Source organism: Tupaia chinensis, unplaced genomic scaffold (genome assembly GCF_000334495.1).
Source record: "Tupaia chinensis unplaced genomic scaffold, TupChi_1.0 Scaffold145814_1, whole genome shotgun sequence".
Lineage (NCBI taxonomy): Eukaryota > Metazoa > Chordata > Mammalia > Scandentia > Tupaiidae > Tupaia > Tupaia belangeri.
Genome location: NW_006205672.1, coordinates 1,839,944 through 1,855,890, shown reverse-complemented (window position 1 = coordinate 1,855,890; position 15,947 = coordinate 1,839,944). Strand labels below are relative to the sequence as shown.

Here is a 15,947-nt window from a genome sequence, read left to right as displayed (position 1 = left end):
AAAAAACAAGCAAAGTCTAAGGTACACAGCTGAAGTAGGGCAGATTATTAAGATGTTTGATGGTAAAATTATGTTTATCATGACACAAACTACATCTTATAGCTTGTAGTAAGGCTTTATCACTTTGTTTCACTTCTCAGGGATCTCTTTACAAGTGACTAGGACACATCTGTACCAAATAAAAACTCATGCTATGGCAAAATTAGCCTCAGGTTCTTCCCCAATTTCTGCAACCAATGATGAATACAGTAACATATTCCCTGGTACTATATTTCTCTTGTTTGAAATATCCTTGGTATTACTTCAAAAACCAGATTCAAGGGACCGGCAGTTGGCGTAATGGCTATGTCACTGGATTCTCATGTAGTTGACTGTGGTTCGAGTCCCAGACCCAGTGGCTTAAACTTGCGCTGGGCACGTGTGCATGTATGCCCAAGATCCCAAGAAAAGAATGGAGGAGAAGGGATTGCGGTGTGGCCATCTCCCCTGGGAGGGCGGGATGCGTGATTTCTCGCTTTGTCTCTTTCTTTCTGGCCTATAGCAAAAACCTCTCAAAAAAAAAAAAAAAAAAGAAAAGAAAAGAAAGAAAAACCAGATTCAAGTAATTTCTTTCTGCAAAGAAAAACAACTAGAAAAAATTCCTGATTAGGAATTCTCTTCTTATTCTTAGCACAATAATTTACTCCTCAATTGCTTAAGTAATTCTCCAAGTAGTTGGAAAAGGATAATCAGAATAATCAGTTTAAGAAAAAGTTTCAAATAAATTGTTTTCTTTTATTATTATCTTTAAAATATATAATGGCTTTGGAAATCATCCAGTTTGTTATTGTAGCTGGAGAACTCTTAGCCTGCTGGACAGATACCACTATGGCTTGCTATATCAAAGTAGCTGAATTTGAAACAAATTCAACACAGTTGCCTTCAAGGATCAACTCATCTTTCTGGGCTTGAGATACTGAACAAGCAACAGCTGGTCACATTTGAACCTCTGGATGTGCTTTTCACCCAAGAAATTTTGGATTTCACCAAGAGACCCATTTTCCTGAATAACATTGATGGGGAAATAAGCGTACACAGACCTCATCTTGTAACAGCAGCCCAGTGTAACACCCTTGATCATGTTCTGTGACTACAGATAGTGTGAACTGTTGCCAGTTACTGTTTCCCCACCATTTGTCAACTGGTAGCCTCTTTTTCTTTTCAAGGAGACTGAGCTCTACATTGATGTGATTGAAGTCCCTCTGCAGGGTTCTTCTGGGACCCTTCACAATACTGTGCATCCCTTGAGAGTGATGTCAACATTCTCTGGAATGCTGATGGTCTGACTGCTGAAAATAGTCTTCATCCTCACAGTAGATGTGGCGAAGAACCTGGCCTGAGTTTTAAGCTGGTTGTCTATGTGGGAGTCCAGCAATATAACCATGACGCTATCTGCTGGTCCCAGAGTGATTTTTTTTTTTATTTTAAAGTTTTAGTCAAATGATACTTTTTCTTTCTTTCTTTTTTTCTTTTTTGAGAGATTTTTGCTATAGGTTGTATGTGCTCGCCAGAGAAACAGAAAGAGATAGAGAGACAACAAAGCGAGAAATGACCCTCCAGGGAGTATAGCCATGCCACAATCCCTTCTCCTCCATTCTCCTCTTGGGATTTTGGGCGCACACATGTGCCCAGTGTGAGTTTTAAGATTCCAGGTCCAGGACTGGAACTGAAGTTGACTACATGGGAGTTCAGCAATGTAACCATTACACCATCTGCTGGTCCCAAATGATGCCACATTTCTATTTCAAACCTCCAAATGATTTTTCTTTGCACCTAAAATAAAATCAAACTTCTTACCTATACAGCACTGAAAGCTCTGGCTTCATCTCCCCAGATTTACTGCAGGCCATTCTTTTCCACTGGATAATAGCACTTCAGTTACATGGGCCCTTATTTTGTTCCTGGAACTCTACAACTCCCCTCCAATTCTGCATTTACTGCTTTACTAGGAATATTCTCTCCTCAAATCAATGCTTTGCTGGTTTCTTCTAATGAGGATCTGAGCTTAAATTAAATGTCACCTTTTCAGAAATTCTCCTCTGATTATCTCATCTAAGTTACTCCACTTTCCATTTACCACATATTTTCCTAAAAATGTTACTGGCATTTAACACTATTGGAATGTATCTGATTTACCTGTTTTCATCAACTGTTTTCCTACTATAAAAGAGACAGTAGGACCACTTTTTTTTGTTAGCCACTGTGGTCTTACTTAGGTAGGAATTTAGACTATATGCCTAGCACATCATAGGCACTCAATATTTATTATGTCTTAATAAGAAACTTACAGACTATGTATAAAAATTCATCTTTACAGGCCAGTAGGTGGCAGAGGTTAAGGTGGCTGGATCTCACTTGGCTTGCTGTTGTTTGAGTCCTGGACCCATGGCTTGAAAAATCACACTGGGCATATATGTGTGCATGTTCAAAGTCCTGAGAGGAGAAGGGATTATGGTATGGTCGTCCTTTTTTGGGTGGTGATTTCTCACTTTCCCTCTCTGCCTACCTCTCTCTCTGTCTCTAGTAAGCATATGTGCCCTATAGCAAACTAAAAAAATAAAATAAAATAAAATCACTTCACAATTTTGTCTAGAATTGGACTTTTTTATACATGGTGATGTAAAATTATGCTAAATATGCAAAAAGGCTTTTACACTCTATGGTAAAATTAAAATTTCACTAATTCAGAATTTATGACAATTTAATCTAGACTATGGGGAAACTTATTTTTGAATCCTAATTTTAAAGTAATTTATTAAATTTTAGTGTAAATAAGATTATTGAAGGCATGTAAAATTAATGAGTGAACTATTTTATAAGACTTCATTTAATAATTTTTTTTTTTTTGGAGAGGTTTTTGCTACAGGGCTTGTGCGCTCGCCAGACAGACAGAGAGAGACATAGAGACAGAAACCACCCCCCCAAGAGGGGATGGTCACGCCACAATCCCTTCTCCTCCATTCTCCTCTCGGGATCTTGGGCACGCACGCACACGCACCTGGCGTGAGTTTTAAGCCACCAGGTCCGGGACGTGAACTGTGGTCGACTACGTGGGAATCCAGCGACATAGCCATTATGCTAACTGCTGGTTCCCAATTTAATAATTTTTTAAAGTTAATATGTGTTATTAATACAAATGAACATTAATTAACCAAAACTAGCTTGGCAAAATTTGTTTAGTATTAATTCCATTAACTGTAAATGACTGAAAGATTAGTCTTTATAATATTCAAATGTGGGACCAGCAGATGGCCTAATAGTTACATCGCAGGACTCCCATGTAGCTGACCATGGCTCAAGTCCTGAACCTGGTGTCTTAAAACTCAACACCCGGCATATGTGCATGAGTGTCCAAGATCCCAAGAGGAGAATGGAGGAGAAGGAATTTTATGGCATGGCCAATCCCTTGGGGGGTGATTTCTCATTTTCTGTCTCTCTGTCTCTCTGGTCCTATAGTACAAATCTCTCTAAAATAAATAAATAAATAAAATATTCAAGTGTTAAGGGCCAGCCTGAAGCCTAGTAGTTTAGGGGAGTTGGATCCCACACGGGCAACCATGATTTGAATCCTGGCCTTGGTGGCTTGAAAAAGATGCCAGATGCATGTATGTGCATGCCTCAGATCCTGATAGAATAGAGAAATGGAAGAGAAGACAGAAGTGTGACCTGTGACCATGTCCCACTGAGGGGTGCTTTCTCCTCCTCTTTCTTTCTATATTTCTTTTTTTTTTTTTTGAGAGATTTATGCTATAGGGTGCGTGCGCTCGCCAGAAAGACAGAGAGAGAAAGAGAGATAGAAAGCAAGAAATCACCCCCCCAGGGGGGATGGCCACGCTGCAATCCGATCCCCGCCATTCATGCACACGTACCCAGCGTGAGTTTAAGCCACCGGGTCCGGGACTTGAACTGTGGTCGGCTACATGGGAGTCTAGCGACATAGCCATTACACTAACTGCTGGTCCCTTTGTTTCTATATTTCTCTGGTGAGAGATACATGTGCCCTCCAGCAATTAAAAAAAAAGTTAACAAAAAATTCAAATGTTAAGACATTTCAGAGTGCAGCCAGTGGCATGGTGGTTAAGGTAGCTGGATCTTATTTGGCTGACTGAACCGTTCAAGTTCCAGACCTGGCAGCTTGAAAAAAAAAGCTGTGTGTGTGTGTGTGTGTGTGTGTGTGTCTCTAAAATCCTGAGACAACAGAGGAGAAGGAATTGCAATGTCGCCACTTCCCTGGTGTTGGTGGTTTGCTTTCTCACTTTCTCTCTCTGTGTGTCTCTCTCCAGTGAGCACATGTGCCCTATAGCAAAAAAAAAAGAAAAAAAAGACTTCAGTAATTCAGACCTGCCTATGTTCAATTTAATTTAATGTTTCACTACATGATAATTGTTAAACCTATAAAATATAAACTACAGAATAAAAGGATAAAGAGATGTTGAATGACTTACGTATTTTTTCTGTAAAGCATCATAGCATCCTAGCATCCTAAACAAAACAAAAAAAAAGCATCATTTTTACACTGAATGCATTCTCAGTTCTTTTCATAGATCTCCTCATTATCTCATTAATGAGTAATACCAAAAATTTCTTGATAAAGCTCTTTTGTTATTAACTGGCCAAAAATAAAACAATGTGACAGAAATAAAAAATGATGATAGGGGATGGAAAGGAAAATATAAAATATCTGACAGCTACATATGGGGAGCAATAATAAATAGAAATACAAAGTCTGTTGACTTAGGGAATGAAATAAAATAACATTGGGACCAGCAGATGCTGTAATGGTGACGTTGCTGAACTCCCACAAGGTGGACAGAGGTTCAAATCCCAGACCCAGTGGCTTCAACCTCATATCAGGTGCGTGTGCATGAGTGCCTAAAATCCTGAGAGGAGACTAGAGACAGAGGTTCAAATCCCAGACCCAGTGGCTTCAACCTCATATCAGGTGCGTGTGCATGAGTGCCTAAAATCCTGAGAGGAGACTAGAGAGAAAAGATTGCAGCATGGTCATCACCCCAGGGAGTGATTTCTCACTTTCTGTCTCTCTAGTGAGCACACTCGCTCTATAGCAAAAGTCTCTATATATAAACAAAAAATGAAATAAAGGAACATTTTAATGTAAACATGGTATGCAGGATTACAGGATGAATCACTAAAATTTGGCTTAACACTAGAAAGTATCCAAGGCACACACACACACACACACACACACACACACACACACAATATGAGTTAGGAAAACGTAATGTTTTATCTTTAAGTACTATTTTACTTACCACTTCACTAACTGTGTAGATCCTGGACACTTTTTATCTTCTCTCAGAATTTTGACACAAAGATCTAAATATAAAAATGATGAAATAAATATAAAGTTACTCAGCTCAGTTATGGAGGCACATATGGTAAGGTGCTGCTGAGTGATACTGGGGCCATACAGGAGGCCCAAGTTTGGAAACTGGGTCCATCTGAACTTACTTGTCACATCTGTGCATGCCCATGATCCTGGCTGACTTGAGAGTCTGAGGAAAGGATTGTGGCATGGTGAGACTCTGTGAACTGTACCTACCTTTTCCTTTCTCATGAAACAAAGTAAACGTATTTATTTATTATTATTATTTTGAAAGGTTTCTGGTACAGGGTGCATGTGCTCGCCAGAAAGACACAGAGAGACAGAGAAACAGAAAGCGAGAAATTACCCCGCAGGGGGATGGCATGCCGCAATCCCTTCTCCTCCATTCTCCTCTTAGGATCTTGGACAAGCACACGTGCCCGGCATGAGTTTAAGCCTCTGGGTCCAGGACTCGAACTGCGGTTGACTACATGGGAGTCCAGTGACATAGCCATTACGCCAACTGCTGGTCCCGAAATGAAGTAAATTTTTAAAATATTGAGAGAGCACCTCGCCTGCCCTGGAGCCAGTGGTTATCGAAGCACCCAGTATCCTGCAAGATGTGCCGCACACCAATGGAGTGGACATGGGCAGAGTGATGGTGGCCAGGCTGGGGCTGCTGTTACTGGCACTGCTCCTACCCACGCAGATTTATTCAAATCAAACAACTGTCATAACACTTCTAAATAATTCCTTCCAGAATACCTCTGGTGCCCTAAATACAGCTAATGCTACCACCAAGGCCGCTGGCAGTGCCCTGCAGTCAACAGCCAGTCTCCTTGTGATCTTGCTTTCTCTTCTACATCTCTACTGTTAAGAGACTCGGGTCCAGAAATATCTACACTTCCCTATCTTCTAAACCCAATCCAAATGGAATCTAGAAGTCCAATGTGGCAAGGAAAAAAACCAAACAGGTCTTCATCAAATCTACTAAATCCACAACTTATTTTACCAACACGGAAAATGTTGCAAATCCCAAATTTGATTGGTTGAAGAACACATGAAGGACTTGACCAGATGATAAATGCCAGGATTAAACCTGCTGGAGTTTCATGTACAAGATGAAGAGACAACCCTTGAAATTAGTTATGACATGATTTCCTTGAATGTGGCTTAAGAAATATGGACATGTAAAACTCTACCTTGAAATTAAGAATAGATTTTATCTTATTTAGAGACAAAGAATGGGATGTAGAATGGAGATTCAGTTTTCATTTGGTTCATTAAATCCATAAGGCCATAAAACAATCAGGTAATTTGAAAAATTGCCATGATTCTATTTATATGTACAATAGAAGGAACTTACAGGTGTTACTGTAAATCCTAAATGTATCATTTCAGCAGTACTAATTTAATACTAATACACTCTAGATAAAATTTCACATTGCAAAGCTATCACTATTTTCTGGGGAACTGAACTCTTTTCCTCTGAGGCTTTGGGTTTAACACTGCATGTCATCTTTTATGTAGTAATTGAGATGTGCTAGGACAATGATGGATTGAAATCTACCCCCCAAATCCAAGCATATTGGGTGAATATTGCTTAACCTTATAAAGTCAAAGGGTTGACATTTTATATTACCTGTTTTTATTGGACAAAAGCACCAGGTTCATTTAGTTAAACTACTTTTTTTTAGTTAAATTATTTTAAAAGAGTAGGATTGCACTGACCTCAACTAATTTAAAAATGCTTTTTATTTCGACATATGTCGAATTTCTGCATTTTTTACATTAAAAAATGATCTGTTTTGAAGGTAGAACTACAAATCTTGAAATTAAAAAGGTAAAGATATAAAGGAACCAAAATTATAAACCAGGTATTTGGGAAGTGAAGAATGGAAGCTAACTTGTGTAAAATTCATGGAAACTTTTATACTCTTTCTGTAAATACTTTTTTTTAAACCTATGGATCAGAATAGCCACATTTGGAACACTTTCTGTTATCAGTCAATGTTTTTAAATAGTTAGAACCTCAAGTGAGCTTGATTCTGGAAAATCTTTTCCAACAGCCTCAATACAGAAACCCTTTTAAAAATACACTCCCCTGAAGTATTTTGTTCGCATGGTCATACACTAACGCTTAGGTTCTATTCCAGTATCTAATATGGCCACAAAGTCATCTTCCCTCATCTTGAGAAACGTACATGAGAAGAACCAGATTGAACAGATCTGAAGCTACTGTGTGTGTGAATGAACACTTCCCTTTGCTTCATACCTGAATGCTGTACATCTATTTTGGATTGTATACTGTGTTTGTGTATTTATGCTTTGTGTATTTAACTTCTCATGTTATGGAATTGATTTGCACTGAACAAAAACTGTAGATAAAGAGAAATAAATGGCTGAAAGAGCAAACAACAATAGAGATAAGAACAACACACGACTAGAAATTTAAAATAAAAGATTTTTTTCAGCTATATATTACAGGACTATTACTGTAACTGTCCTGTATAATTATTATTACTATTTTATTTCAGAGGGCACTTGTGGGCATGAGAGAGGGAGAGGAAGAGGAGTCCTCCCCACACAGAAAGAGAGAGAGAGAGAGAAAACAAACTCCTCCCCACACAGGGCCTGGTCATGCTGTAATCTTTTTTCCTCCAATTCTCAATTTCATTAGGATTCTGGCCACACACTAGTGTGTACCCCCTGGCATGTTTTTTACACCACTGGTGCCAGGACTTAAACCCTGGCCAGCCATGTGGGATCTGGCTTCCTCTGTAGAGCACTTAACCAATGTGCTATGGGGCTAGTCCTATAATTATGATTATTATGAATTTTGCTATATATATGGCATGTGCATTTGCCGTTAGAGACAGAAAGAGAGAAAGAAAGTGAGAAATTACCCCTCAGGGGGATGGCCAAACCACAATCCCTCTCCATTCTCCCCTTGGGATTTTGGGTATGCATGTCCATGCACCTCGTGTTCTTTTTAAGCTGATAGGTCCAGGACTCAAACCATGGAATTGGCCATGTGGAATCCAGAGCCTTAACTAGCATGCACTGGCTGGCCCATTGTTTTTTAAATTAATTAATTAATTCTATAAGAGAGGAAGACAGAGAAAGAAAGAGAGATAAAGAGGGAGAAGCACTGCAATAAGGTCTTCACACCTCAATCCCACCCATAGCCTACACCAGGTAGGTTCATGGGCACACTTGGTATGTACGAAGAAACCTTGGGACATAAACCCAGGACCTTCCCATGTGGTCTCAGCATTAGGAGTATTGTGTAACTTCTGAGTCACTGTGGCTGAACTACAGGTACACTTTTTTTTTTTCAGAATTTATTTTATTTGTTATTATTATCTATTTATTTATTTTAATTTGACCAGAGAGAGACAGAGAGAGAGAAAGGGAAAATGAGGAAGCAAGCCATCAGGTTCAGGACTTGAACCACAGTCAGCCATGTGGGAGTCCAGCACTTTAACTACTACACCACCTGCCAGCCACTACAGGTATATTATTAGTGGCAATATATTTCCAGATGATTGGTATATTATTTTTATTATTTTTAAAAAACGATTATTTCATTTTATTCATCATCACTTTTATTTTCCTTTTTTAAAAAGAATGAATTATCTAACTTTATTTGTTATTATTTATTTTTCAATATGACCAGAGAGAGACATAGAGTGAGAGAAAAAGGGAAAATGAGAAAGTAAGCCACCAGGTCTGGGACGTGAACCACAGTCAGCCATGTGGGAGTCCAGTGCCTTGTTCACACACTCCCTGCCAGCCCCATCATTATTCTTTTTTTTTTTCTTTTCTTTCTTTCTTTTTTTTTTTTTTTGAGAGGTTTTTGCTATAGGGCATGTGCGCTCGCCAGACAGACAGAGAGACCGAAAGCGAGAAATCACCCCCCAGGGGGATGGTCACGCCACAATCCCTTCTCCTCCATTCTCCTCTCGGGATCTTGGGCACGCACGCATACATGCCTGGCGTGAGTTTTAAGCCACCAGGCCTGGGACGTGAACCGTGGTCGACTACATGGGAGTCCAGCGATATAGCCATTACGCTAACTGCTGGTCCCCATTATTATTTTTCAATCTGCCAGAGGGCATGTGTGCTCACCAGAGACAGAAAGGGGGGGAGAGAGAGAGAGAGAAAGAGAGAAAAAGCTGCCAGGTCTGGGATTCAAACCACAGTTAGTCATGTGGGAATCCAGCACCATGCCACTTGCTTGCCCCAGTGATTGGTATTACTAAAGTTATTAAAACATTAAAAATATTATGAAAATTTTTTTATCCTTATTACATTGGGTCACCGGAAAAGTCATGATGCATTTTTACATAGAAAAACATAGAAAAAAATACATCATGACTTTTTTTTAGAGGTGTCTGCTATAGGGCGCATGCGCTCGCCAGACAGACAGAAAGAGACAGAGAGATAGAAAGGGAGAAATCACCCCTGGGGGGATGGCCACGCCGCAATCCCTTCTCTTCCATTCTCCTCTCGGGATCTTGGGCACGCACACACATGCGCCCGGCATGAGTTTAAGCCACTGGGTCCGGGATGTGAACCGCGGTCGACTACGTGGGAGTCCAGTGACATAGTCATTATGCTAATTGCTGGTCCCCATCATGACTTTTCTGACCATCCTATAAAATGCCATCATATGGACCAGCAGATGGTATAATGGTTCCATCACTGGATTTCCATGTGGCCAACTGTGGCTCCAGTCCCAGACCCAGCAGCTTCAAATCCATGCTGGGTATGTGTACATGCATGCCCAAAATTTTGAGAAGAAAATGGAGGAGAAGGGATTGCAGCATATGGCCATCTCCCCTGGGGGGTGATTTCTCACTTTTCTATCTCTCTGGTGAGCGTTCGTGCCCAACAGCAAAAATCTCTAAAATAATTAAAAATGCCACCATAATGATTAAGATGTAAGTTGATGTGCAGAAAAAAATTTCATTAAAAAATATACATCACATAAAATTAGATATAATGTTTTTATGCTATCATTATCCAACAGTGTTGGTATGTTTGTTATGGATCCTTATTCTGGAAAAATACTTGTAAAAGGCCACGAAGTTAACTGGCCATAAAAGACAAAGAGCCCTACAAAGCAACATGCGACACAGTGAAAAGGGATTGAGAGCCTCTCTTAGCCTTAGGTTCCTTATTTGAAAAACAGGGACAATACCTACTTCATAAGATTGTATTAACGAAATATCCTAACATAGTACTTATCATGTTGCTCAGCAAATATTGGGTTGTCAGAAAAGTTGTGATGTATTTTCTCTATGCAAAAATGCAAAGTGACTTTTCCAACAACCCAAGAGTTGGTATACAAACAATATTATGCATTTTTTATGTGCTGGAAAATGAATTATTATTGTGGTATAAACTGACTATTAATTTTACTCCCTTAAAATAGCACAAGAGGGGCTAGCAGGTGGCATAGTGTTTAAGGTGCTGAACTCCCATGTGGCTTACCATGGTTCAAGTCCCAGATCTGGAGGCTTGAAACTCACACTGGGTACATGTGCATGCATGCCCAAAATCCCAAGAGGAGAATGGAGAAGGGACTGCAGCATGGCCATCCCCCCAGGGGTGTTTTCTCACTTTCTCTGTCTCTGTCTATTTCTCTGGTGCCCTATAGCAAATATCTCTAAATAAATAAACAAAAATAGCACAAGAACATACACTATCACTGTATAAAATTATAAATAACAATGCTCTATTTAGTTATTTAATTATTATAAGTGTCAGATGAAATTATACTTGAGAAACTGAAGACTAATTCTATGATTAAGTGCTTTCAAAGATACTGAAAATACTTTTTTAAAAAAACAACTTGGATGTAAAAAAAAAAACCAAACTTGTACATGGATGTGGCATTATTCATAATAGCCAAAAAAGAAAAACAACTAAAATATTAATCAGCTGACAGATAGATAAAATTGTGGGATAGCCATAAAATAGAACATTATTCAGTTCTGAAAAGGAATGAAGAACTAATTCATGGTAAACATGAAGCAACCTTGAAAACACTGTGCTAAGTGACAGAAGCCAGTCACAAAGGACCACATACTTTATAATTCCTTTTCTATGACATGTCCAAAATAGGTAAATCCAGATAAAGAAGTACTGGTAGTAGTCTAGGACTGGGAAGGTTAGGGGATATGACTTAATGGGCACAGGATTTATCTCTGGGGTAATGAAATTGATCCAAAATTGATTGTGGTATGACTGCACAACTCTGTAAATATACTGAAAACCATTAAATTGTACACTGTCATAATTGATCAGGTATGTGAATTATATTAAAATTGCTAGTAAAAACCAAATCTCTAAATTAAACATGGTTTTAAAGCAAGCTAAAATAACATTTTTAATGAAAAATTTAAAATAAATATTATTTACCATCTAGGTATCTTGTTCCATAAGCACATTCTGGAAATATTCTTCACAAATATGTGATGCAGGATACTGAAACTGCCAGGAGCCTCTTCACTAACACCAAAGACTGCTGGTCAGTTGATATTTTATTGGGAAATATGAACGTACTCTAAAATTCAAGGAAAATTAAAATATTTTATTTAGATTTACTTAAAAATGAAGTTTCCCTGGACTTAAAGTAGATCAAATTTTTCTTTTTTTAGAGATATTTTTGCTATAGGGTACAAGTGCTCACTGGAGAAACAGAGAAAGTGAGAAATCACCCCCTAGGGGAATAGGGACACCACAATCCATTCTCCTCCATTCTTCTCTTGGGATCTTGGGCATGCATGCACACACACCCAGCATGAGTTTTAAGTTGCTGGGTCAGGGACTTGAACTACAGTCAACTATGTGTGAGTCCAGCCATGTAATCATTATGCCATCTGCTGGTCCCAGATCCAATTTTTTTTTATAAGCATAGACTCTCAAAGAATTCCTCCTCATAGTAGTTAGTAATCCCCAGAAAGTAAGGGTGGCTTCTAAGATTTGGGAATGTTTCTAAGTTAATGACCTAAAGGTAACAGGTAAAAAGTACGTAAAGAATCTTAAAATTTTCTTTGCAGGTTAACTGTCTGTAAATGCATGATAGATGGACTGATAAAACTGATTTTCTCTTCAGTTACTAACTAGTTTTAGCATAGATTAATTGTGATGTAAAATCTTTTTTTTTTTTTTGAGAGGTTTTTTTCACTATAGGGCGCGTGTGCTTGCCAGACAGACAAGAGACATAGAGACAGAAAGTGAGAAATCACCCCCCAGAGGGGATGGTCACGCCGCAATCCCTTCTCCTCCATTCTCCTCTTGGGATCTTGGGCACGCACGCACACGCACCCGGCATGAGTTCTAAGCCACCGGGTCCAGGATGCGAACCGCGGTTGACTACGTGGGAGTCCAGCGACATAGCCATTATACTAACTGCTGGTTCCCGTGATGTAAAATCTTATGCTAAGACAGCAATTTTATCTTTGATTCTGGGTCACAAACACTCATTTTCTAGGTGAACTGCTTTGAATAATAATTTTATGAACAACTTTAATACTAAAGTAAATAAAAAATGAGCCAGTGATTTAATGCAACACATCAAACATGCAATAGAATTCTCCATTAATTCAAAATAGGTTGACAAATATCTTCAAATTTCTTTCTTAAAACATAGAATCTCCTAGTCTCATTGAACTCTCAGTTGGCTCTAACTTTCAAATATAAAAATTAAGTAATTGGTACTTCAAGAAACAATAAAATCAGCAAAATTAAAATAGAGATCATACCATGGAAGTTCTCTGCAACTGTGCAGTGGCCATCTTCTTCTGATAAAATGATTTTCTTTAATTCAACCTTTTGACACAAATACAAGTTTTAACTTTGGATTTTATAATGATCTCTAATGTTCTAGTTTACTACATATAAAGTGAGTAAACTTGAGGATTTCTTTAAAAAGGAATCTTCAAAAATGTAGAACTCTATATTGCTGTGCAACTATTTTGAGAAAGTCCAAATTTTAAGCCATTAGATTAGTAAGTCTCACCATAAATGGGTTAAGAAACTCTTTAGAAGAACTTTTTAAGAAAGCACACATTCTTCCTATTTTTCATCATTGTACAGTATTCAACCTTTGACCACATTGAAAAGGTAGATACTATGTAATTAAAAACTGCCCTGGCAAACCCTTTAAGATACTTATCTTTTAATTGTAATTTCATAATAAAGAATCAGGTGATTTTCCTTCACTTAACTTTTGGCTTTGTATTAATTACTATCTACTCCGTGGAAAAGCCAAAATAGGGCAACAGAATATATTGCATATTTTCAATTTCGATTTCTCAGTGGTAACCTTGGTAAGCTGATGTAAACTTCAACTTTTGGGGGTTCCCAATTTTAATTTCCCTAATCGGAGAGACGATTCAACCAGAAGAGTTCACAGAACAAGGTTCACAGAAAAGCCTAGTTACTGGAAACGACCAAACGTTTTCTGAGAAAGCCTGGACTAGCCGCCAGCGGCCAACCTACTCGAGAACCTCTGTGGAAAATAAGTAAGTATATATACAGTATTTCCCCAACGTTTCACATTAAGATCTTAAGAAACCTCAGAGTAGACACAAAGAGACAGAAAAAGAGACTGGAAAGTTAAAATACCAAATAAAACACAAATATTACGTAGCCTCTGAGGGGCAGGCTCCGACAACCACAAGAGCTGTACGCCTCAGCACGTGCCTCCTCTGCTGCGCATGCGCATTTCTTCAACGGTCGCCTGCCGGGTCACGACGATGGCTTTTTGACCCCACGGTGGAGGTCAGCTTTCCCGCCAAAAGCAGCGCAAGGCGTGCCGGGAACCCCTTACGCCACCCGCCACCCAAAGGCTACTGAGCCAGGTCCCAGCAGGGGACTTGTCAGAGACCAGTAAAAGCATTTTAAGTAACTGCACGGCGCAAAGCTTTTCCGATTACACAAACTTTCCTATGGTGACCAAAGTGTTCTCAGCCGCCATTTATTATAGTTCATCATATTAATTTCTGGTTGTTTTCCAACGTTTGATTTTGTTACTGGATCTATTGATAGCACATTCCCCCCTTCCAGCTTCCTGTGTCTCTAGGAAACCTGTTGCTCTAAAAGTCTCCAACTTAGATTATTTCTTCTTGGTTATGTTTGTGAGGACATTGGATCACTCTGAAGGTAATTTGTATTCCATTTAGAAACAAAATAATGAAGTAGGAGTGGGTAGTTAGTTGGAAATTGTCCAGGAGTACAAATTTCTTAGTGTTCATACTGTTATAAAGCCAAATAAATTGTTAGTAGGTGTAACCATGACGTTTTAAACCTTGATATGTTTTCATGGGACTGGGGATAGCCACCCCAGATACAAAATGCTTGTCCTAAGCCAATCAGTTAGGAGAGAAATGAAGATAGAACCCTGTTTTCAGAACCAAAAATAGTGAAAACCTTAGCTTAATCATTATTTTTGCCTTCTATTTCTCTGCCATTTTAAATACACAAAAGGCTTTCACACTCACTGTTTTCCTTAACTTTGCTTCCTATAAGAACCTTGTGAGGAAGAGGCGTGTATTATCTCTGTTTTAGAAATGAACAAACAGACTTGGGCAAAGTTGGTTTCCCAAGATCATAACTAGTTTGTGTTAGCAGAGGGGGCTTCCAGGACACCTAAAAAGAGCACATTAAGTTTACAATATAGTGTTGCATATTAAATTTGTTTTGAGTCATTAACAACTATACCGAAAAAAAAAAAGGAAAGAAAACTAGTTCAGCTCTGACTCATAATAATCACAACAATGAAATCACTAACTACGGATTTAACCAGCCATATCATTGACTATATTTTGAGGATAGAAATTGAGAAATGAGTGTTATTCGTGTAAGAGATCTAAATCTTCAATTACAATAAGTCTGTGGATTAAGTAAAACATTGGCAATACAAACATACTAGAAACCTAAAGGTAAATGCCAGAAGAAATAGCTATACTAATTATCATTTATTTTAAAATATTACTGACTTTTGGGGGTGCTGTCTCTCATTTACTCACTCATGGAAGAAATAAATAAACTTTTGGGACCAGCAGGTGGCGTGGTAGTTAAGGTGCTGGACACTCCCACATGGGCAACCACGTAAAAGTCCTGGACATGGTGGGTTGCTTTCTCGCTTTCTCTCTCTCTCTCTTTCTCTGTCTCTCTCTGATCAAATTAAAATAAATGAATGAATAAATAAAGTTAAATAAGTAATTCTAAAATAAAAAGAAAACTTAAAGAAATAAATAAACTTTAAAAAAGTAATAAAATTATTTTATTGAAAATTATTGGGTTTGATGAGAAACTCATAGGTGGAGAGACTTAATTTAGGGGAAGGTGAGTCATGGAGGGCTTCAGCACAGGAATATTTTGGGCAGAAAAAACAACACATGCAAAGGCTCTGAAGTAGGAAGTGACTCAAAAACTGAAGGAAGGTTTTCCCTGGAATTACCACTGTGGGTACTTGCTTGCTCATTCCTGGAGTAGCTGCTGCATCCATCTACAGGTTCTCTGACAGGGGCAAGGAAAGTGTTGCCTATTACTCCTATTGGTGGAG

At 38.6% G+C, this 15,947-nt stretch overlaps 1 protein-coding gene and 1 pseudogene across 1 annotated transcript in view; one reads left to right on the top strand and one right to left on the bottom strand.

Annotated features, from left to right (window-relative positions):
• The window catches only part of HORMAD1 (HORMA domain containing 1), a 36,844-nt gene extending 22,312 nt beyond the window's left edge, over positions 1-14,532 (bottom strand). The window contains 5 exon segments of the mRNA XM_006172205.2: positions 4,485-4,521; positions 5,313-5,376; positions 11,795-11,939; positions 13,141-13,207; positions 14,006-14,532. Coding sequence (XP_006172267.1) covers positions 4,485-4,521; positions 5,313-5,376; positions 11,795-11,939; positions 13,141-13,173 — 279 coding nt within the window. The 5' untranslated portion in view covers positions 13,174-13,207; positions 14,006-14,532.
• LOC102470016 (signal transducer CD24 pseudogene) lies at positions 6,012-6,242 on the top strand (annotated as a pseudogene).
• Positions 14,533-15,947: the final 1,415 nt, after the last annotated feature.